The sequence below is a fragment of the Boleophthalmus pectinirostris genome, unplaced genomic scaffold, assembly GCF_026225935.1.
Source record: "Boleophthalmus pectinirostris isolate CB_2022bp ecotype Guang Dong unplaced genomic scaffold, ASM2622593v1 HiC_scaffold_1, whole genome shotgun sequence".
Taxonomy (NCBI): Eukaryota; Metazoa; Chordata; class Actinopteri; order Gobiiformes; family Gobiidae; genus Boleophthalmus; species Boleophthalmus pectinirostris.
Genome location: NW_026570970.1, coordinates 19,174,663 through 19,197,772, shown reverse-complemented (window position 1 = coordinate 19,197,772; position 23,110 = coordinate 19,174,663). Strand labels below are relative to the sequence as shown.

The 23,110-nt window shown below is 38.7% G+C and overlaps 1 protein-coding gene across 3 annotated transcripts; it reads right to left on the bottom strand.

Moving 5' to 3' along the window:
- Positions 1-3,011: 3,011 nt before the first annotated feature.
- arhgef7a (Rho guanine nucleotide exchange factor (GEF) 7a) lies at positions 3,012-21,794 on the bottom strand. 3 transcript variants are annotated; one of them, XM_055151412.1, is made up of 22 exons: positions 21,438-21,793; positions 17,304-17,387; positions 15,740-15,824; positions 14,528-14,661; positions 13,413-13,614; positions 13,239-13,327; positions 12,363-12,457; positions 12,181-12,276; positions 11,596-11,718; positions 11,297-11,435; positions 11,163-11,222; positions 9,085-9,228; positions 8,291-8,377; positions 8,127-8,205; positions 7,920-8,059; positions 7,357-7,578; positions 6,958-7,051; positions 6,787-6,876; positions 6,293-6,430; positions 3,866-3,965; positions 3,730-3,784; positions 3,012-3,526 (listed from the first exon to the last, which is right to left on the bottom strand). In XM_055151412.1, the coding sequence occupies exons 1-22, from the start codon at positions 21,600-21,602 to the stop codon at positions 3,404-3,406; spliced, it is 2,544 nt and encodes an 847-aa protein (XP_055007387.1). In that variant the 5' UTR covers positions 21,603-21,793; the 3' UTR covers positions 3,012-3,403. The 3 variants fall into 3 exon arrangements, with proteins under 3 accessions (XP_055007387.1, XP_055007379.1, XP_055007383.1); XM_055151404.1 differs by lacking the exon at positions 6,293-6,430 and having other exon boundaries at positions 21,438-21,789; XM_055151408.1 differs by lacking the exons at positions 3,012-3,526; positions 3,730-3,784 and having other exon boundaries at positions 3,867-3,965; positions 6,215-6,430; positions 21,438-21,794.
- Positions 21,795-23,110: the final 1,316 nt, after the last annotated feature.

Here is a 23,110-nt window from a genome sequence, read left to right as displayed (position 1 = left end):
ACCATATCATAGAAACAGCTGTAATAAAGGCAATGACATGAACTCACACGGCCTACAACCAAGTACAAATGCTTGATTAGAACTGTAACTTCTAACACCACTTGTTGTAGTTGTCACATTAGATAATTAACAAATGTAATGTAGAAATATTGTTCAACTATAGTAGGCTACATTGGAAGAAAATAAAGTTCTGATATTTTTAAATGTAATTTGTAATTAACATAGCAATTTATGTTATAATTTACAATATTAGATTCAATGACTAAATAGATTTTAATTAATAGAGTCTAAATAAAGAAGATCTACTGCAAAAATAGTTTACTTTATACTCACCATAAGCAACCATAACCACGAGGCAGCAACACTTAATGCACTTTAAGTCTTTCTTCAGCCCTGTCCCCTCCACTTCCGCTGTCGTAGTCCTCAAGTGTTCACTGTCATTAAACAGATCAAAATTAGAAATAATCCATCGCTGTGTTTTTGGTCCAAAACAACCCCCCCTAGTTTGTCCCACATCATCTGTCCAAAGAGATGGAGATAAGGACGTCCTTTTGGCCAAGCAGCAAAGCCACTTACATCCAGCACTTTTTAGGTCCATTCCCTGAAAGATCTAAAGGGCAGCGTCCCCTTTGAGATGTTACTTCAGGTGAAGATCAGCAGCATAGCACTCCTGGAGAACATAAGTGTGAGAGACAGCCCAGAGAGATGGATGCATCAAAGTGACATTAAAGCTCACCTGTTTCCTGGCGCTGGTGAAAGCCGCTGTCAGCAGCTCTGAGCTCTCTCTCTATCCCTCCCTCTTACACTCACCGCTTTGCTCTCTTCACTTGACCAGCCCACTTCAACAACTACAAAGTCCACAGATCTTTGCTCTGTGCAACCTATTCCATTTGATGACACTCACTCTCACTCGCCTCTTCTCCCCTAGTGCAGCCACAGCACACAGCACAAGGCTCAAGATGCTCCAACCATTTCCCAATCTGACACTCTCCTGCTTCATTCTTATCTCGCCCATCTCTCCCATTCCCACCATTTTCACCTCTCTCACCTTTTCCCACTTTAAGTCCTTTCACTTGCTCTAATAAGTCCTCTGCCTGTACTCAACCATTACCAATTTTGTCTGACCCACTATTTGCTATTAGCCCCTTCCCCTTCCACATCTACTCTCCATCCCTGTCGCTGCCTATCCGCCTTATATATCCCCAGCCTTCGCCTTGCCTTCTCCCCATCTCCAGCGGCATGAATATATTATTATCTACACAATGGGGCCCTGCTTATTGTTTATGAATTACCAGCCTTGCGGCCAAACAAAGCCTATTTTCATAAGAAACCTCCATTTCATTTCAGCTCCAATTAGATTGGGGGCTAAAGAATAGGAGTCCTCAGGCCTCAGCCCCTAAGGATGGCAGGTCCATTCAGCTTCATTCAATGGGGCCTTATTGCTTTCCCATACAAAAGAGCACGTGGACGGGCTTTCAGACTGAAACACCAACCAAAAATGACTGGGAGACAGTACTGTACAATAACAAATCTTTAAAGAAAGGACACAGAGTGCTTATCCTCCCATCCATCAATTCATCCCTCACTCTTGGCTTTCTTCTTCTCTTCTGTTAGTATATTGTAAGACCTGGACATTAATGACAGACAGTTGAAAGAGAAAGGGAGTGAAAGAAAGAGGAGAAGAAGGAGGCAGAGCAGCTCAGTTTTTCACAATACATGTCAAGTCTAAATGATCACTGCTGCTGAATAGACTGAGCAAAGTGTGTATGTATGTGTGTACAGCTGATTGATTCTCTGCTTTGAAAAGGACAAAAAAATAGTGAACGAAAGAGAGAGGAAGACCTTGGTGCTTTTCTGAGTGCCACAATAGTCTGTAGGTTTGAGTCTTATTGTGGCGTGACCACAGTGACAACCCGTCACTCCAGAGTGCGAGCGAATGGGCCAGGTCACAGCCCAGAGAATACATTGCCTTTTCAATTGACAAGTTTCTCACCCAACAGACACTTGACAGTGACACGAAAGCCCTTCACTTCTTCCAATATGAATATTCCAAAATGAATATCAATAATGTAAAGTTTGAACCAAACTTTTCACATACCTGTACTCCACAAGAGCATATGTGGAAGAAATGTTCACCAATACCAGACCATGAGTAAAACTGACAAATACCCAAATCATGACTTTTGGTTCTGTTGGTGGAGATGAGACAAGTGAATGTTCAGAACAATGCAGAGCCAGCAGGGTAGATCTGCTCCTACAGTTTAATGGGACCAATAAGGCCAATAAACCAATAACTATAAGAAGAAGCAGAAGCAAGACTAGCAATGTATGATCACTGCACATTCCATGTAATATAAAACCAATATCTCCTAAACTGTAAGCATTTCTGCAGCCTATAAGAATCTTGAAGGCGCCACACCCTTCTGGGTACAAAAAAAATACTTTCTTCCTATCTGAAATGCTTGGTTTTTAAATTATAAATAACAAGTAGGCTTCAAAAATGTCACATTCCACTTGACAACTGCACCTCCAGTTAAGGAACCACTCACCTACAAGACTCCAGCAGATTAGTGAGCAGAGCTAAAGGGAGCTGAAAATGATTAGGGTACACCCACAAGTCAGATGGATAGACTACAAGATAATAACAAAACAGACTGAAATTAATATTCTGGCCTGACCCTGACGTGCTGATGAGAAACAAACAGGCCCACTAGCCTGTTGTGTAGCCTTTAAGAGGTGAAGTTGTTACGCTGTTTAGTGAACTTTGACAAAGTCCGCGAACATCAGTGCACTTCTTAGCAACGATGTAATTTTGCCAAACACTAAAGTCCTAACATCTAATTTACCTTCAAAGAGACAGCAGCGTGAGAAAAGCACAGAGGGGCAGATGGAGCAGTGAGGTCCTCGGTCTGATGATGAGTGTACAAACTGTCGCAAAGATTGATGGGTAATTCATAATAATAGACGCGTTTATGGTTTGTCTTTTTACAGATTCCATTTTTTTCTTGAGATGCATGGATAGCTTATGAAATTTTATTTTAAAAGTTTGTATTTCATCAGTATTTACAAAGACCATTAGCCAACACAGTGACAGGATCTGTACAATTCCCATGGCGTACACTGCTCACATACAGTACTTAAGTTCATTCTTCCACTGATTTTGTTATAGGCCTATTTAAATAAACCACGAATACAGTGCTCATGTACCACTGGAGAACATATTGTAAACATCAAGAAATGACAAATGTTACCATCAATGCAACTTAATGTTTAAGGATTTTTAAATAAATAACCTAGATTCAGCCTTGTAGCCATCAAGTCAGTCTTTTTTCATAATGCTAAAGTTTATAAAAATGACCACCTTTCACACACATTAAGTGCATATTTTAGGCAAATCGGAGTTTCATAAGTTGGTTTCATCCCATGTTGGGTCATTCATGCTTTTTAAGACCCTCCTTACAACTTTCTCAATGTCCTTTCGAGCTTTCTGTTCTTCCTCCAGAGACCGTTTCATCTTCTTGGTATCCTGTAGGTAATAAAGGAGAATACTAGGTTATTGATGGATTAAAACTATAGACCATTTTTTATTATACACCATTTGGACAAAGCAACACCAAAGCTATGAAAACAGTTTAAGTTTTCATTCCCTGTGCTGCTGGTCCAGTTAGATGGGATGATTCTTGACAACAACTCTATTAACCATGAACTTGGTCATGACTGGGTAGTTACCTGTTTCAGTTCTTGAACTTCATCCCTTAAGGCATAGACGATATCTACCAAACTCCTTTAAAAGGCAAGAGTGACATTTAAAAATATTACAAAATCATTTAATTGACTGGTGGTTTTAGAATTGTCTGCATCTTACTTCTCCTCCAGTCGACTTTGTCCATTGCGACTGGGACCTTCTATTAGCACCTTGTCCTCAGCGGGGATGATCATGTGTAGCCCTGGATTCTTCTGATGTCCTGTTCCAAAACAGAAGAGTACTCATCGATCCATACAAAAGCTCACAGTTAGAGGTGCGTGAACCACATCAGCCTGAACTGAACTCAAGTAGCAAAAGGTGTTAGTCATGCAAAGATTCAACAGAACAGAAGGCAGAGGAAAGAAAAGAAAGCAATGATATAAAATAATTCATGTACAATATAAAGTCATCTGTATCAAGATAAGACCATCACAATGCCGCCACTTACCAAATGACAGATTTATTCAAAACTCATAATACATAGGGACTTGAACACTTCAGCTGTGTTGAACAGTACACTGAAGGAGCTGTTAGCAGAAGACAGTCACGCGTGTCAATTTAATACAGAGCACACAAAATGACAACTCTCGTCTTTTCACCTGCCCTGTCCCAAATTTGACTTCTTTTTTTTTTACCACTGAATACACCTGGCACAAAATATAGCACATAGCATAAGGATCGTATTATTCTTAGTTCAGATACTAATATAGGAACAGACTTTGTTTCAAGACAACTATTATTTACAGAGGGACACAATGTGCTCTTTATATTTCAAGTCCACCGACCGTATTCTGAGGTTGAATGAGCAGTTTACATAGAAATCTGTATCATCGTACACTTATGTTTCTTTAACTCCTCAGTGCTAAAACACTCAAGGAGAGAATATACTCTACAAATGAGTTTAAACTTTACAGTAACACTAAATACTACCTTTAGGACTATATCATTCACACTCTATAGGCAGACGACAGAAAATACTGTACAACAGGTTCTACCCATCCCACCCACTGGCCCGTTACATGATTGTGCAAAATAATCCAAAACACTTGAATTGTTTTCAGTGTAAACCTTTCAACGTGTAAAAATGAGCTAATGTTCCAGAAATCCATTTGTAAACAGTGACAAAAACAATTCAAATGAAGTAAGATTTAAAAAAATTAAATAATAATTATCTAGAAACTATTTTACTCTAAATGTCGATTTGTAACAAGGGCATTGCTTACAGTAGTGTTATATTTGTGAATCCCAACATGTGCTTTCTGTACCATTGCTGTAAAAATAGCTCTTCATAAAAATAGTAATTGATGCAAGAAATTATTACATTATTAGAAGTCGGAAAATGATGGCATGCCATAGGTACAGTGATAACAGAGGTGTTCCTATTGTACTTAATTTAGGGTTGAACTAGGTTAACTTGAATGAGGGACTGAATGAGATGAGATGATTGAGTACTATAAGATCAAAAATAAACAAAAGGTATTTGGGTATTACATAACCATTCTAATAGGACTAGTGTGGTGTCCAACAATACAATTACCATTTCAGACTGTAATTAATAAGTTATAACAAACAAATAAATTAAATAAAGCCTTATTTACTTGCAAGGAAATTTACCAATCATCCATAAATAATCACATTTAATCTAAAAAAACTACAACATAAGACTAAATTTAACTTAAAACTACCCTCCAGACATGGCTACAGGAGCATAATGTCAACATTTCTCATGGACACAATTTTCTCAGTAATAGGTTGTTTGAATAAAATATGCTGATGTTGTGCTCTTAGGATTATCCAGTGCATTGGAGCATTGTTAGAGTGTGTTTAGAAAAGCCATTTAAAATGAAAAATAAATAAATACAATAAATAATGTAAGTGTGTAGGTAGTATCTCCCAAAATGAACAAATCAAAAGCATTGCATTTGGGTTTCTAGGAATGGTTTGGTTGTGTTATGCACTATAAGTAAATATAAGTAATGTGTATCTTTTAGAAAAGGTCTGTACTAAATCTGTGTAATTTGCACCGTGGTTCTTTGCTCATTCTGGTAGAGCAGCTGTGACCAGTACATTGGTACACATATGACACTTCATATATATGCCATGTACAGTACAGCACATGCTGAGTAAAATTGACTAATTCCTGAAGTTCATCTGAATATCAGATAGGAAAAACTTTACTTTCTCTCCCCTCTATTTCACTCCAACATCCATGTTCTCTCAATGCAATGAGACAACACATGTATGATTAAGGGGAGTCGTCACATTCAAGAAAAAAACATGAAGAAAAACTAAACACTTACTGCATGACTACAGAAAGAGGAGGCACATAAAAGGGAAAGTGGAGAAGGCAACAGGGAGATGCTCATCTTAAAGAGATTTGTAAAATAAATAAAAGTAATAAATTAACAGAAAGTAACAGATCAAATAGAAAATAAATATACAAATTAAAAAAATCTTTCAATACATTACATAAGAGGTGAGGTTGCTGCATATTATGCTACAGCAATCTATACGATCTTTAGTTCTGGTGAGAGATGCAGCTTTTGCGGGGCACTGATCCCATCCTGTAACTGTGAGTGGTCCAGATGGAGTCATAGTCCGAGTCCTCAGAAAGGTCAGAGGACAGCTCTGGCCGTGACACGCTGCTACGGCGGCCCGGAGAGTCCACACAGGACCGGTCCACGTCTGCCAACACGTGGTTGTGCATCAGGTCAGTACCCTGCCAGGCTGCTTGGGCAGCATCATGGAGTCAATGTAGGGCAGATGGAAGAAGAAGAAGAAGTGGGAAAAGGAGAGAGATGTAGATGCAAAAGGAGAAAGCAACAGACCGAACACAAAGAACAAATGGGAACATCACAGTACCATGGAAACAAGGCGAAACACAAATAATAACAAAACAAAAATGACACCACAACCCAATGTAAATGAGCGAGGGGTGAAGGAGACAGAAGAAGAAAGAGGTTAGAGAAGATCAATCCAAGATACCAGTGTTAAAAGACTAGACAAGAAAAGTTATTTCTAAGATTGTGTAAAAGTCTTACTGGAATTGAGAGTCTGTCTTGTTTTAGCACTGGTGCAGTATGCCTCAATAACTTTCAAGATCTGGGCATCTTCTTCCAAAGCAGCAGTGCCTGCATAACATGAGAATAATATAAGTCTATGACAAATATCAAAGCTGTAGAACATTAACGCAAATGTAAAATGTCCCTCACTTTTCCTCAAAGAAAACTCCTCTTCAGACTGTTTCCTCTCAGGTTTACGTTTTGGAAGGAGCTTCTTCACACTCTTGGGGCTTTTACTTAAATCCTGCTCAGATAAACATTTAATTCGAACATTAGCACTAGGACATCCAGAGAAATCACTGTTGAATCAAAATCTTAATTTCAAAGAAATTAGCAAATAGTAAAGGCAACAATTAATTTGGATATTTTGTTGCTCGACAATTAAAAGAATATAATAGAAATCATAATAAAAGCAGTTTGGCCTTGCGCACATTGCAATTACGTTGGATTAGACCAGATGTATTGTTAATGCACCTCGAGTTGTACTATGCTTGTTATGCTTGTTAGAAAAATAGCCATTAGATAGTTTCCCCAAATCATTCAGCTCACCTCTTTGTAACAGAGAGCTGCGGAGGGCCGTAGCGGTGGGGCAGGCCTCAGGCAGCTCAGGCTCCAGGGTTTTGGAGTGTTGGGGGGCTCGAGTGGACCCCACATCATAGTGCTGTGGGTTGACCCATGAGACGAGGGGTGCGGAAGCGTGTGGTAGGTGGGAGCCACTGTCATGGCCCTCCCCTCAGCATGCCGAGATGGAGTGAGAGGGTGAGATGGGAGCTAAGGATGAACAAAAAATATATAAAAATATTTTTTATTATTTAGTTAGGGTTCTGTATTTCATCCCTGAAGATTTGGAAGACCCTGTGCAGATGTACTGTAGAGGGGTGATTATAGAGAGCCACTGGATTTTGAGAATACCCCAAATACTGTGATTAGAACAGGTCATTTTATATTACAGGGGAAAAAAAGACCACAGAAAAAGATAGTTCTGTCCCAGAATTTTATCAGCTGCAAAACCAGTGATGGAAGAGGACAGTAAAAGTATAGTAGCATTATTGTAGATACTGTTAACATGTAAACCTAAATTGAATAGTCATTAATAATATAAATAATCTCACCGTATGACAGGGCACTGTGAGTGGTTTGTGACTGGGCGCTGTAGCTGCATTGTGTTTGATTTGTCTAGTGAGGTGCTCGATCCAGTCTTGAAGATCCTGCTGGTTCAAGCACACCACTAGTAGACGGTCAAACAGTGTACCTGTAGAATACAATGAATTTTTAGAAGGAAACAAACAAGAGCAACATAGTGAATAAATTATGCTTACCATTGAGCTCAAATGCATTTTTATAGGCTTCACAGTCTTCCAATTTACTTACGATCATGCCTGCAAGAGGCAATTTCCCCTGGAGAAAGCATTTAAGTTATAGTCAGTACTGAGCGATAGCACATTTTCAATAGTCACATGATAACAAAATAAGCATTTCTGACCTGAAATATGAACCCACTCATCCTGGGGCTGGCCGACAACAGGAGAAGCACATGGGGGAAAAGCATGAGGTACCGTTCACTCTTCTCCTGATAAAAAAAAAAAAAAAAAAAATATATATATATAGGATATTTTGTGATAAATGAAAACTGGACATTTCCAGCACAAATAATACAGGTGAGACAGCCTCTGATAGTGCTCCTGTATTACCATTAACTAAACAGTGGTTGAAGTTTGACAAGACAAGCTCAAGTTGCTGAAATGACTCTGTCTAATGTAAAACTGCCTTGGTGAATCTGATTTTGAATGAACAGTTTTAATGCAGCAGCTTGAAGTGTATAATTACAGTGTTAACTGGGTGAGTGAGGTATTATTTCATAATCATAATGGAGGAAATGTCAGCAGAAGATGTGGCTTTAAGGAGTTTTTTAAAGAGAGGTGCTCTCCAGTCAGACAAGGGCTGATTCATAACATGTTATCATCATTATCACACAATACACTCTTGAAGTAGCGGCTTTTGTAAAAATCAACTTGGAAGTGCTTTTTGATGCTTGAGATGCCACAATCAAGAGATCAGTCTGAGAAAAGACCCGCTCAGATGAAAAAAAAACAAAAAACAAACACACACACACATACACAAAGAAAAAAGTGATTAACAGAAATATTGCAATTTCATTTGACGCCAAGTGATGAAAAATGACTTGAATAGGGTGTGGAGATGCAAATAAACATTCTTATAATTACTGGAATAAAAACTACGTCCAGGCTTAATTGCAGTAAGAGATGGTCGCATTACCTCAGATCCTGCCTGAACCAGGACTTGACTCATGTAGAGCACGGAGCCCAGAGTCTTGATGTCATCTCCCTCCCACAGTCGGATGGTCTCTGTCAGGATCTGCAACTCCAGTTCTTTTCTCTTCCTCACCTCCTGACAATGGCTCTGCAACAACAAAACTACCATTATGAAATCTTTAAAAGGTGCTATATGACACAATATTGACTCTTGTCAGGTTTAAGCCATGTTTTTTTCCCATTATCAAAAACATACCTGGAGTTGTGTTTCATTTAATTCTCACCTGTTTGAGCATCCCTTTATTATTAGCCTGTCTACAGCTCCAAAGCTCAAAATGCTCTGTTCTACCTTGTGATGTCATGAAGCAGAAGTTTTCAAGTTAACAGCTTTTGTACCTTTACTTCTGTAGAGATTATCAGTTTCCAAATTCTATTGATGTATATGGAGTTTAAAAACAGCAAAGCACTTCTTGTATAACCACATGACATGACAAAGTGGAAAATTTTTAGTTTGGAAGAACTATGCGTTAAAGACATGCAAATGAATCAAAACACAACTGCATGTATGTTTTTGATGATGAAACTAGTGCTGTCATGCGATTAAAAAAATTGAGAGATTAATTAATTATGATCTGTAATTAATTTATCTAATTTTAATCTCACCTAAAAATTGCTGAGAAAAGCCTTCAATTTGAGGTATTTTCATTTAAATTCATTATTACATTATTGTGGCAGATCAAAAGACTCATATAGAACAAAAAAAAGTGACTTTATAAAGTCATTTATTGTTTAACAAATCTCTCCAAATTGGCTGTTGAGCCCAAGTCTCCATGAATAAGAAACTGTTTGTTGTAAAGTAGCAAAGATGAGGAAATCTGAACATAATAACTTTTGTCTACTTAAAGACAATAAAAAGTCCAGTCTTTCCTTAACCATATTAAAAATATTATTGATAGAGAAATGCTTTATATATGAGATCACTGGTTTTAGTCCTTGTTTTAGTCCTGGTTTAGACCTGCTTTAGTCCTACTTTAGTCCTAGTTTAGTCCTGGAATGGATTAATCCTGGTTTAGTCCTTGTTTAGTCCTTGTTTAGTCCTGGTTTAGTCCTGGTTTAGTCCTGGTTTAGTCCTGGTTTAGTCCTGGTTTAGTCCTGGTTTAGTCCTGGTTTAGATTTTAGTTCTGGTTTTAGTTCTGGTTTAGTCCTGATTTAGACCTGGTTTAGACCTGGTTTTAGTTCTGGTTTAGTCCTGGTTTAGTCCTGGTTTCGTCCTGGACTGGGTTAGTCCCGGTTTTAGTCTTGGTGTTAGTTCTGGTTTAGAGGCGCACAGGAGGAAGCGCGGTTTACGCAGCGTACGCGTAACACTATCCACACGCGGCTCACGGTAGCACGTCGGTGTCCGTGCAGTGTCTACGGAAGGAAACGTGGTCCGCGCGTTCTCAGGTTAATGACGATGATGAAGGTGTGTGTTTGTGTTTGTGTTTGTGTGCGTGTCCCCTCATGTGGCAGGTCACTATAGGACAGTAGTGCAGACATCATGAGTCTATGCAGGTTGTTTTCACCAGTGACATTTAAGTTGTAGGCGATATTATATTTCACATCGGGAGAATAATTTACAAGACACGAATGTGTTTTTACCTGTGCACTGCTGACTCTGTTCTACTGGCTCTTCCACCTCGTCCACTGTGTGACTGACGCCACCAACTTTAACATGACGTTTACGGCGCTCTTACTGCGCGCGTTTTGTGTGGGTTTCCGGCAATGAGTGGAATTACCGAAATTTAAAAAAATGTATAAATGTGTTTTTATGTGTTGTTGTCCCAACAACACATAAAAACAGATTTTATAATAAAGCAACTCACATACAGAAACAGTAAAGTTAGATAAAAAATGAGATTAACGCGATTAAAAAACATAACGCGCTAAATATGACTGTAATTAATTAATCGCAATTAACGCGATAATTTGACACCCCTAGATGAAACATTATATCGTACATCAGAAAATAGTGTAATATGGGCCCTTTAATTATGTCTTAATTAGTAAAACAATTATGTCTTTGTAAAAAGAGATCGAACTTACAGATAGATTTTTGAAAGCCACCATGGCCTTTTGTATGTCCGTCCTGTCAGGATGCCCTTCCTAAAAACAATAATGATTTTAGAAAATACAGCTTACATTTTTTACTAATAAAATGTATATTTCCAAAAACAAACCTCCATGTGCCTTTCCAGCTCTTTGAGTAAAGTAGGATATTTGTCCAATCTCATAAAAGGTTTGCTGAGGCCAGTGGTGAGTGTGAGTGTGCCAGGGTTCACCGCTCCATGACCCTCCATAAATTCACCCAAATATTCACTGGCAAAAAGCAGAAAACAATTCTTCAATAGATCACTAAAGTACTGTCAGGTCAGTACTAAAAAAATATGAGAGCCACAACACTAAATCTTTAAAGCATCCCATTACAGCAGATTAACTACAACTGCTGCAGTTCAGTGATTGAATGAATAGGACATACCTGTGTTGGGTGAGTACATTGACAGCTGAGGGGTGGTTGGAGCAGTAGGCCACATAAAGCGCTTTCATCTGTGGCATGAGGTTTAGGAAAAAGGCACCAACCCTCTGTTGGCTTTCAGGAAGTCTAAAGTATAAGATAAATTTAACATTAAAATGTAATGCACCTACTTGTTGATGTGTAAATTGTGCTCAGTTCATTCAGACTATATGGCAGCAGTGTTAAATGTCCTTGTTCTCATGTACAAAACAGAACCAGTAGTGCAATGACCACTTGAGATAATTTTCTTACATAACTTATAACATTTTTTTGCAAGTGCAAATAGTCTCTATCCCATCATCTTTTCTTATCAGAAGTTTCAAGTCCTTATTGTTTCTTGAAGAAAATATCCTCAGGAAATATCCACGCGTTATTTGTTTCATTAAGTTCACAAATTTTATATATATTATTTCTTTTCCTTTCTTGTCCCTTAGACAAATTCTTCCATATAATAATTCTGACCTGTACTACAGTTTTTAACTATGGGTGTTATAGACTATTATGATGTCAGGGGATGATTTGGGGTGTGAGTGTTTGGCAGGTACTGACTTTGTACTCTCCTCCAGTGACTGCACAAGCATCTGCTGGAATGTGCAAATCTCCTCAAGGTTACCAAGAATTAAAGCCACATCTGAGCAGCTCAACCTGATGAATGAAAATTATCAGCTTAAAATCACGCAATCACACATTAACAAGGAAAATCATATTTTGTTGACAGATTTCTTTCTTACTTGTCCGTGCTTTGCAGTGGTCGCAAGTAGTTTGTGAGGAGAGTCTGAAGTTCCTTGGAATATTCAGTTTCTGTTTCTAAAATGTTTTGCAACACCTACAAAAATAAGAAAGTTTATTATTAAAATGAAGAGCATGCCACAGCAGTTATTAGTATTTTGATGTCATTGCTAATGCGACCTGTCTGAAAAGCTGTATGAAATTGAGCCCCTGTATTGTTGAATGTAACTGTTAGACACAGAGTTCACCTTCACTTTAACCTAAAACACATGGATGTTGTTTGCATATTTTCCTTTATCCAACATATCTACTCAGAGGATACAATGAATTAGTCTTCATCTTTTTTATGCATTCCATCCATGTACTGTACTCAAGAAGTGAACTATGGGAGTGTAACATCACCCATAGCGTTCAGCTGCAGTCAAATTAAGCTCTCAAGGCAGCAGTTATAGGGAGAATTTGGAGTCGAGGTCCATATTAGGAACAGGAATTTATTTCAGGACTAAATAGCAAAATAAAAAACCCTTGATCATGTAGAGTGGTTAATACGAACATTTTAAGGCCAAAATAACAAGGCTCATTGCAGCAGTTACAGAGAGGGGTGACAATTTTAAAATGTAAACTCAATTGGAAACAGAGGTGATGGAGCTGGAAGCACCCTCATGAACAATTTCTGTTTGGTACGTGGCGGCTAGTGGGTTTAGCTACGTCCATTTATATATACAGTCCATATGGTTTTGGCTTGTGTCATCCAGACTCTTGTCTGAAGACAAAATAAATTCTATGTAGTACAGTCTGGGGCAGTAGCTTCAGAATGAACTGCCATTCAGAGCACAACATGTATAGAGTGTACAAAAGGATAAAAGGTCCATAATTACCAGGTTGTAGTATGTTTTGCTGATAGTTGAAGTGTCAAAGCCTTTGGGTGGGCTCTTGAGTGTGCCCGACTTGGGGGACACTTGTTTGTCTGAAGCCAGAGTGATAATAAATAATGTGGTCCCACAATAAAAAAAAATATTTTAAATAAGATCATATTAGTAGGTTGTACACACCAGAGCCTTTGACCTCCCGTACATAGTTGCTGGGAAACCAGCCAGTCTTTCCATTCAGGGTCCCCTCCCACCAGCCACCCTCCTCCTGGCGAGTCACATTGATGATGTCACCCTTATTAAAGGTGAGCTCATCCTCATTTGTTTGCTGGAAGTTAAACCGTGCCTTGACCAGCAGTTGTTGTCCACTGTTTTCTGACATGTCCTGATAAAAATACAAACTCAGTTAGAGTGATGCAGTGACAGCAAGGTTAAACTACAGAAAAGTCATCTTTTGTACAATTTGCAGAAGAAACACACTGAGCAGAAAATTATCCACTTATCATTCTTTGTGCTTGCTCAAATCATCTTCATCTTTTGGTGGGGTTTAATGCACCAAACAACTTCTTAAGATTGATTCACAGCATGCTGTTCTATGCCAGACCATTGTCACTTTGATACAAAATATTTATTGTGTGATTAGAACAGATTGTGTGTTTTAGGATGTTTGTCAGGAAAGGGTCAGGGGAATTAGGGAGTAAAAGCTTACAACAGATAATGGACACAGCAAAAAAAAAAAAAACAAAGCAAATATTTTGTATAGCTGTATTCTATTTAAAATAAAGTGAAATTGTGACTTGTTTCGTGTTAACACTTAGAGAGTCACTGCAAAAGGCTAACACACAACACTTGCTTACACAGTGCGCTTAAGTGTAGGTGTAAAATCTGTTGTACAGGTGTCAGAACAGTGGCACACGCTGACAGTACACAATGCAGTATGTCCATGTATCAAATGCAGACCTGTCACGATAATTGGACTTGTCTTATGGAATTAACTTATGGACTCAATATTTATCGTGTGTACCTTTTTTTTTTCCTTGTAATTTCTTAAGATATTGGTTTATAATTTGAGTTCATAATTAAATTTTCATCAGCTCAAATCTTAAGTGTTGCAATCTGCTGTTTTATTTATTTATTTTAGCTCGACAAAATGTAATAATATTGTACATTTAAAGGGATAATTGTGCTTTTTGACTTCAGCAATAGATCGCACTTCAACATTTATTATTGTGACAGGCCTAATCAAATGTCATTTACGCTTGTGAAGATTTTTACTGGAATATAAGAACTGGACTTACCAGACTACGAAACTGGTTTTGAATGAGCTTAGAGGACCGGCCCAGTGAAGCTTGAGAGGAAAGCGACTCAAATGATTTAATGCGGTGAGCTGAGGAGTAACGAGCGCAGACCGAGTCACTGCCAACTCCAATATCTGTGCAGAGGGCAGAGATGCAGAAATTCTGACTAGTATGTCCAATAATGCACACATTTTAAACCCCAAACAACACAAATATCATCCTAACACAACGCAATGGCCCTATTCCACAAAGAGTCTTAAGCACAGATCTACTACTCTGATCGTGACAACTAGGCTTCCTCTTTAAGAAAACAGGTTTTACTCTGCTTAAGTTTGGCAGAGGGTAAAAGCCACTCTTATTGGAGCTGAGATTGAAAGAAGAGATGAAAGAAAGTGCTGAAGTAGGGACATAGTTTAGATTTAAATAATATCCCAAAATGTCAAGCATATAATCTATAATAGGAGTAAAAAACTAAGAGCGTCAATATAAAAAAGCATTTAAGATGGCTTTAACCAGTAGCAGAGCAGGCACTAAAAATAGCTTTAATTTCCTTTAAACAAAAATAACATATGATTAAACTGATTTGAAGGAGGCAAATAGTCTTATTATCAAACTGGATAAGCACTAATATCCAATAGTCCAATAATCAAATTTTAGTTCTTAATCAACAATTACTATTTTAAACAGTGTGTATAGATAAACAAGAAACCAAATAATACATTTTTCAATATATCTCGCTCCTCTCACTCTATCTTATCATTGTCTGTTGTCTATTGTAAATCTATTCCCACCAATTGTAATCCATATTTTTACTTACAATGATACAATGTAGTATTGTGAAATGAAACAGGGACAAAGTGTCATATTAAGCAGAGATCAACTGATATATCAAGCAGCACAGGTTGATATTTTGTTTTGGTCCATCTGCTACCAAAAAAAATACACACAAAGCTTTATATTAACACTTAAGAGTGTAGAGATAATTGCTGAAAACATGTCACACTGCTCTCCTTTAGGAACTGTGGGTGAGTGTGTAGTAAATTTACATAACAGAATTTGAGGAAAATAATCAAAATCTGCCCTACATGCCAGCCCAAAAAATTCTGCAGAGCTATTGGTCATTTGTTTGTTAGAATCCTAAACAATTTGTATGCGCCTCGGGAATACAAAAACACATATTGGTCAACCTCTAATGTTAAGTGTTGTACTAACCTGCTGTTACTTTATTCAAGGCCACTAAAGTGCTCAGAACTTTGGAAAAGTTTAGTCCCAGGAGCAGGTCACTGGCCTCAAATGTCTACATGGGAAGAAGAAAAAACACATTACACACACAGTAAAGGTAATAACTGTTCACCTTGAGGTATAATCAGGATGTCCCAACAGGCCTGTGGTAAAATCATGTGTTTACTAATAGCAGCCATTATGTAATACACACTACTATTGGAAAAACTATGTCTAAAGTTACTTATTTTCACAAAAATCCTCAACTGACAGCAGCAAATACAGCAGAAAATGATGTTCTCTCACACCAATTAAACACTATTGTAACTCACCACAATATTTTTATGTAGTTTGAAAACCACTCCTAATTGGTGTGTGGTGGAAGCTTGTGACCATCAGAATAGTGCCAGTTTTATTCCCAAAGCAGTGTGTTGTCTGAATGTGACCATCACTGGATTCTTCATTAGTATGAATGGCAGTGATTGTATCTGTGCTGGTGAATGCACTGGTCCTGTCTTCTTGTGATTAGAATACTCAAGATTTGGTGCTATACAAGGACTCAAGAGACTTTTCCACTGTTACTTTTCCTATTGGGCTACAACACAAGTGCCACACTGTATTGCCTTAAAACTTTATGTTTCTAATTTGCATTTTCATAGACTGTTCAACAGATCTATAAGCCCTTATTAGTGGAAATGCAAAACGAAAGTGTTCATGTTTATTGTGATATTTCTAACCGGCTGCAGTTGCAAAAAGAGAAACAGATTTGTGAACACATCTTCCTATAACCAGCAGCACAGACAGTCAGAAAGAGGAAGGCTGCTATTTAATACTGTGTAATCTCTAGTTCAAAAGTCTAGTGAACTAGAAGTCAGTGTTGTGTTTGAGCCAAAACAGTTTATGGCCAGATGATGGTTTATTTTGTCCTTCTTTTTTTTTTCAGAAGATACAGAAATGCATAGTGATAAGTGCATTCACTTAGAGACCCAACCATGGAAACAAAAAACAGAAAACACTGCTGTATTGTTGGACCATGATGATGGCTGAACTGGGCCACTATGCAAAGACATCTCCTTAAATAGCAAGCTGTTTGCTCAATTTCCCGAAACTATGTGTAGGCTACACTTTGCACAACTTTGTGGTTACATTAGACCAATATGGGGCGAATACTGTGCAAGGGTAATTATCTGTATAGGCTAATGAGGAAGCAGAAATAAACAATTATGGTGAATGGTTAAAGATAGGCCTAAACATCAGCGCGTTATTAACAATTTAATCCGAAATGGGCTATATCGCCTAATGTTGTTACGTGTTGCCAGATAAAAGATAAAAAACCCACTCGCAGCAGGACAAAACAACGAGCTGTCCGGGGAGGAGATGGGGGATTGTTCTCGGCTTGTCGTTCACTCCTCTTCCACCACTGGGCTATCTGTCAACTTAGATTATATTTAACCCATTTTGCACAACTACTTCTTTAAGATTCTTCAATCTTAGGCCTCCTTGGTTGACTCCCCTGGCCATTTCAAATAAAACAAGCAGAAATGGAAAACCTTACCTCGATGCGAAATGATAAGCAGCCCTTGAGAAACTCCTTTATGTTACTCAAGCACTCCCCGTCGTTCTTCGGTTCGTGGTATATCTGCAAAACCGACCACAAACAAAAACGCAGGTAAGAAACACCTCCAGGACGAGTCTGCAAACAGTGGCGGGGGTTTAAGAGCTACACAGCGGCTCGCATCTCACTCATCCGCCCGGAGAAAGAAGCTCGTTGCTCAGTATGCATTTTCACTGGGCCTGGCGCAACCTCGGGCTCAACACAAATCGTGCAGCGAGGAAGTGCAGGAGGCTGTCTTAGGACGGCGGAAGTGACGTTGTCTAAAGGGATCCCCACAACTTCTACATCCTACGCGCGCTCAGATTTTTAACTGGTCTGTGTCTAAACAACGGTACAAATAAACAAATAGCCTATAGTCAAGTTATTTCAATGTTTTAATGTTGTTTCCTCGTGTTGTGTTGTTGTGTTTTGTTTCATTCACACATGTTTAACATACAAATCCTGCACATTTAAGCTGAGTTCTTCTCTCAAACGGAAAACACTCTGTTCCACCTTGTGATGTCATGCGGTAGGCTAAGTTCTCCACTGTGTTTTCATACACCTTTGGACACCATTTGGATTATTTCAGCCATAGATTTTCCAATCGTTAGTAAACAAAAGGTAAAAGATAGCTGTTACCCTGAAAACCCTTCATAATAGGGCTGCTCAATTATGGATAAAACCATTATCACGTTATTTCTGGTCAATACTGAAATCACAATTATTCAAATGATTATTTTATTCAGCATTTCTCTCTTTAAAAACACTTTGTAATTGATAATTTATGCAAAACTTTCTTGAGAAAAAAAAAGAAAACTTGAAAATAAATATAGGCTACAAATATGCACCTTTTATATGCAGTTTTGTGATGTATAAAACATAAAATTAATAAAATATACTTTCAACATGTAATAAGACATAGAAAAAGATAAATGTATCCAAAATAACCTATATATCCAGCTGTTCTACAATTTCTACTTATTTATATAAAAATGTCCCAAAATAAACTTGGTTAAGCTTCATGAATTGTTTCAACTCAGTGATATGAGTTTGGAGATCATTTGATACACAAATCGAAATTGTGATCAAAATTAAATTAATTGCACAGCCTTACTTCATGACATCATAAGATAGTACAGAGCATTTTGAGCTTTGGAAATGTAGACAGACCAACAGACTCTAATCACGTTTAACAGAAGAGTTTGGAAACATGCAGATGATGACTTCCAGTGTAATTAATGACATTTTTTTTAGATTATACAAATTATAATACACAAATTAATACACAATTAATGGAATACAAGAATACAATGACATCTGGATGAAGAAAACCAGGCCATTTTCTTTTATCAGAGTTACTAGCAGAGCCCAAAAGGAAGTCGTCATCTGCATGTTTCCAAATGTCTGCTGGTTTTGTGACGTAAGCGTGTTTAGAGCCTATTAGGCTACTCAAACATGTGTGAATGAAAAAATAAATGAATAAAAACAACTCCAGGTATCTGAGGAGGTAACAACATTCAAACATAGCTTGAAGTTTACAAGAGTAAATTTTGAGTAAACATGGTTGAATTCAAACTGTTTTTATGGGAGATCTTGGTATCTAAATGATGCTGAGGCCTAAGTGTAAGTGTAAGTCTCCCTGAAATGTAATGATGCAGATGCCACTGGGGAAGTGAAACAACCTAAATATAAATAAAGGTCCTATAAACTAAAAAAAAAAAATGTCCTTGTGAACTTTTAGTCATGTTGGAATGTTGGTACCACATCAAAAACATACCTGGAATTTTGCTTTTAATTCATTCAGTCATGGTTGAGTAACTCTTTATTATTAATCTGTCTACATCTCCAAAGGTCATAATGCTCTGTTCCACCTTCTGATGTCATGTTGTGGGAGTTATCATGTTAATAGCTACCTTTTACCTTTTGTTCAGTAGAGTCCAAGTCTGAAATCATCCAAATGACTGAAGGTGTATGAAGTTTAAAAACATCATGGAGCACTTCATATATTACCACAGGACAACACAAGGTGGAACAGAGTGTTTTCTGTTTGAGAGAAGAACTCAGCGAACTGAAGGGTTTATGTGTTAAGCATGTGTGGATGAAACAAAGCTCAACTCCTGGGATGTTTTTGATCAGGAAATATCAGATCAGAAAATAGTATCATATGCCCTTAAAATAGTCTACATGAAAACACTAGAAAATGACATCTGAATCCTTTTAGACAAAGCCAAATATAACATCTGATGGTGACTTGTGCATAGTATTTGTGCAGAGTATTTTGAAGGAATAGCCTATAAGTGCCAATCTGATGCCACCTACCAAAAACTGGCATTGGATGGCATCAGCAGATGTAGGGTATTAACATAAATCAGTTATTGAAAATAGCTCAAATAGCTCACTCTGTCATATGACCACTAAGCAACAGTGGCTGGTGGTTAGAGCAGTGGTGTGTTCTGTTGTTGTGTCCTTGGGCAGGACACTTAACTGACCAGAAAGTGGTGTATGTATGAGAGATTGGTCATGATTGGAAATATTCTTCCTCACATTCCTTCTGCAATGAGCCATTGGGCTACTATGTCCTTTAGGGGTACCTGCAAGAGACTGACCTGGCAACAGAGAGGGCAATCAATATCAAAATCCGTCAATGGGCATGGCACAAAGTAGAATGGCAAAAGTTAGGAGTAATATCATCAGCTGTCACAAATGTACAAACTGAAGACTGTTCATTCACCCTGTCACCAGCCTCATCACATCAGCCTCGTTCCTGCCTCAGTTGCCGCGCTCTCATCACCAATAGCTTGGATCACACTCTTACCTGCCTCCCATTTTTCATTCATCTGCATCTCCCATTCACAGCTCTACAGGCACTTTAAATTGAGATGCCACAAATCTAGACACCACCCGTGTCTAGGCTCTGGGGTGACGGGAGGGGGCTCATAGTCTCATAACACATCTGCCTCAGAATGTGTGTCATCCCTTCCGGGACCTAATCATCAAAAATCACTAATTTACTCGGTTTAACAAACTCATTCATTTCATTCCATTAGGGGAAAAATGCATGCAAGACAATAAAGCGATCTTGAGAGTGTAAAGAGCGTAACCGTCATTTATAAGTATGTCAAATTTATTTGAGTTAAAACAGGATTACCATACTAATAAAACATAATGGTTAAAGGTTTCTCATTCCCTGTTGTTGGTTGCAAAAATAGTGCAGATGGCTGCTCACTGTAGTGCACATGCTACAATGAGCATTACACTGGGGAGACCAACAACCCTGTTGTTGTTACACAGTATACTTGGCATACACTTTTATCTGCATATTGAATGTAGGGGATGCACTTTTTCACTTTTTTTTGCTGTCTATGACACAACTAAATTTTAAAATATACAGCCTAACAAAGAGCATCATCTCTATTTGCTCTTGTCATTACATCTTGAGTGCTGTTGAAAGGTTGAGGGGTTGTCACATTCAGCTGCAATAGACTTAGATATATAGTCAATGTTTATGACAGAATAGGCTATAGGTCTGATAAAAATGCAACATATCATTATCAATAAACTGCTAACACTATTTCCACTGTGTTATTTCTTTAATTCCGTCACAATCCGTGCGCCTTTGCAGTCAATTGAGTGACGCTCTTTTGCTCAGTGCGGTGAATGCATCCATTCCTAGATGATCTGTGTGTGGCTATTAAAATACACTGGCATGTAGGCTAACGACATGACAAGTCCTTGGATTATGAAAGCATTAGACCCTCTGACGTTTAAATGTGGCCTATAATAATAAAAACCCAAATTCCAGTAGATGATTGCTTGCCGCGTTTTCGGTGTTTTGCAAAAGGATCAATACGCAGCAGAAATAGGGGCCTCTCTATTCCTATTCTACATAGCCAGTGTAGGACTTATGGACCTGATGTAGACAATAACACAGGCTGCTGTGACCTACAAATGAAATCGCCTCATGGACCAGTGGACAGCAGTCAGACAACAAGCCGTGTCAGTTTATAGATGCGGAGAGCGCACACGCCGCCAGGGCGGGCTTGTGTATATGAAAGCGGAGGTGTATAGGCTAGCCCAGTGAAATATGTGTCTTACTTTATCCGTGGAGCCCGGGCTGAGGCGCTCCAGCAGCCTGCATAAGACTACCCCATCCTTCAGTGAGCTCTGCAGGAAGCCCTCGGGGTCCGAAATGGTCTTCTTCGGCGACTCCAGTACACCAAGCGTTATCAGCCATGTCACCGTCTGCTCTGCCGAATTCATGTCCAGTCACAGTATAGGCCTAGGCTACACGCTTCCCTAAGCGCTGGGGTTTGGCTACAGGCTGTAACTGTACTATACCCTACTGTGCGTTACAACAGAGACATGGCGTAAAATGGTGCGTGCGATATAGTCTTTTGTCTGATGAGGTTTGGTTCCCTCCACGCGCTGTATCGGCTGCCTCTGTCTAACCTGCAGCTGTCAGGAGCCTCTCACTGTGATGAGCTGAGGCAGTGGGCTGCAAACGAGCGCATCTCTGCCGCCCGCCACCCATCCATCTGATGACATCACAGTCCGCAGCCAGTGCACGGGTCAGCGCAGCTGCCTGTGAAAGTGCTTCTGTGCCTCCTGCCTTAAGGCTAAACAAGTTCCCCCCTCCCCAAAACAAGTACGACTAAATTATTAGCCTGCCATTTTGGGTCATATTTAGCTCCCTACCATATTACTGTCATGGGCCTATCTATTTGTGAAATCGTTGTTACCGTGCCTATAAAGGCCTACTGCCAAATAAAAGAGTCTCTCTCAATATCTTATCACACCCAAATGCGCAGTGCTTTAGACTGAGTCCAAACAGACCTTTTATTGTATTACAATAAAAGGTCTGTTTAATGCATACATTTCACACTTCTACCACTAAGTGGCGCTCTGCACTAAGAGAACATTTACGGGTTTCAGAGTGATGAACAATTTTGCCAAGCAAATAGGACTAACACAGGTACAAAACACAGTCATAGGCATAGGATAGCACACACTCTATGAATTCAGAGTTCTGGTGATGTGTAATTGGTGAGGTGCAGTATGCCATTGTGCATAAAACATTTGAAACACTCCATTTGTAAGGCTCTTGTTGGCAGTATTGTTAGTAGGCTGCTGTTGAATTCACTTGTGCAGATTGCACATGAGCCTCATAAACGTGAAGATTTGTATTTTCTTTAATTTGATGTAGCCGTATTTGAAATCATCATCACTAAAATGTATGATATTTTATGTTTATCCATTTGTAAACTATTCTAAGGTCAGTTAGCACCGCCTTGTGCAGCAGAATAAAGGTCGGGGTATTTCGGGGGGGAAATCATTTACATATCTCAGGCACCTTGTTTTGCGAAGTGTGCAAGAGAGTGTTGTCAGGAGGGTCGACTCCTGGGGCCGTGTGTGTTTAGCGCACAGCACCAGGGGATGTGGCTGTGCCTTTGAGGTCCTGTCACCAAGGGTTTGTATCTAAGCATGTTGTTGACTGCATGGCCCCAGGCATTTCATTCCAGCTTTATTTGTTTCCACTTTCTAACACTGTCAGATTTACAAGTTATTTCTCCCAGTTCAACTACTAGCAGTTTGCGCATTTCACTGTGAAAAGCTAAATATTAACCAAACTATAGGCTAATCCCTTTGCTATTATTAAAATTGTGCAAACTGTTTTAGGAGGAATATGGATTGTTTTCAAAAAGTAGACAACAGTAAAACATTCAGATAGTTTAGGACTTGGCTACATTGTGTCTGTGAGAAGTGGGCAA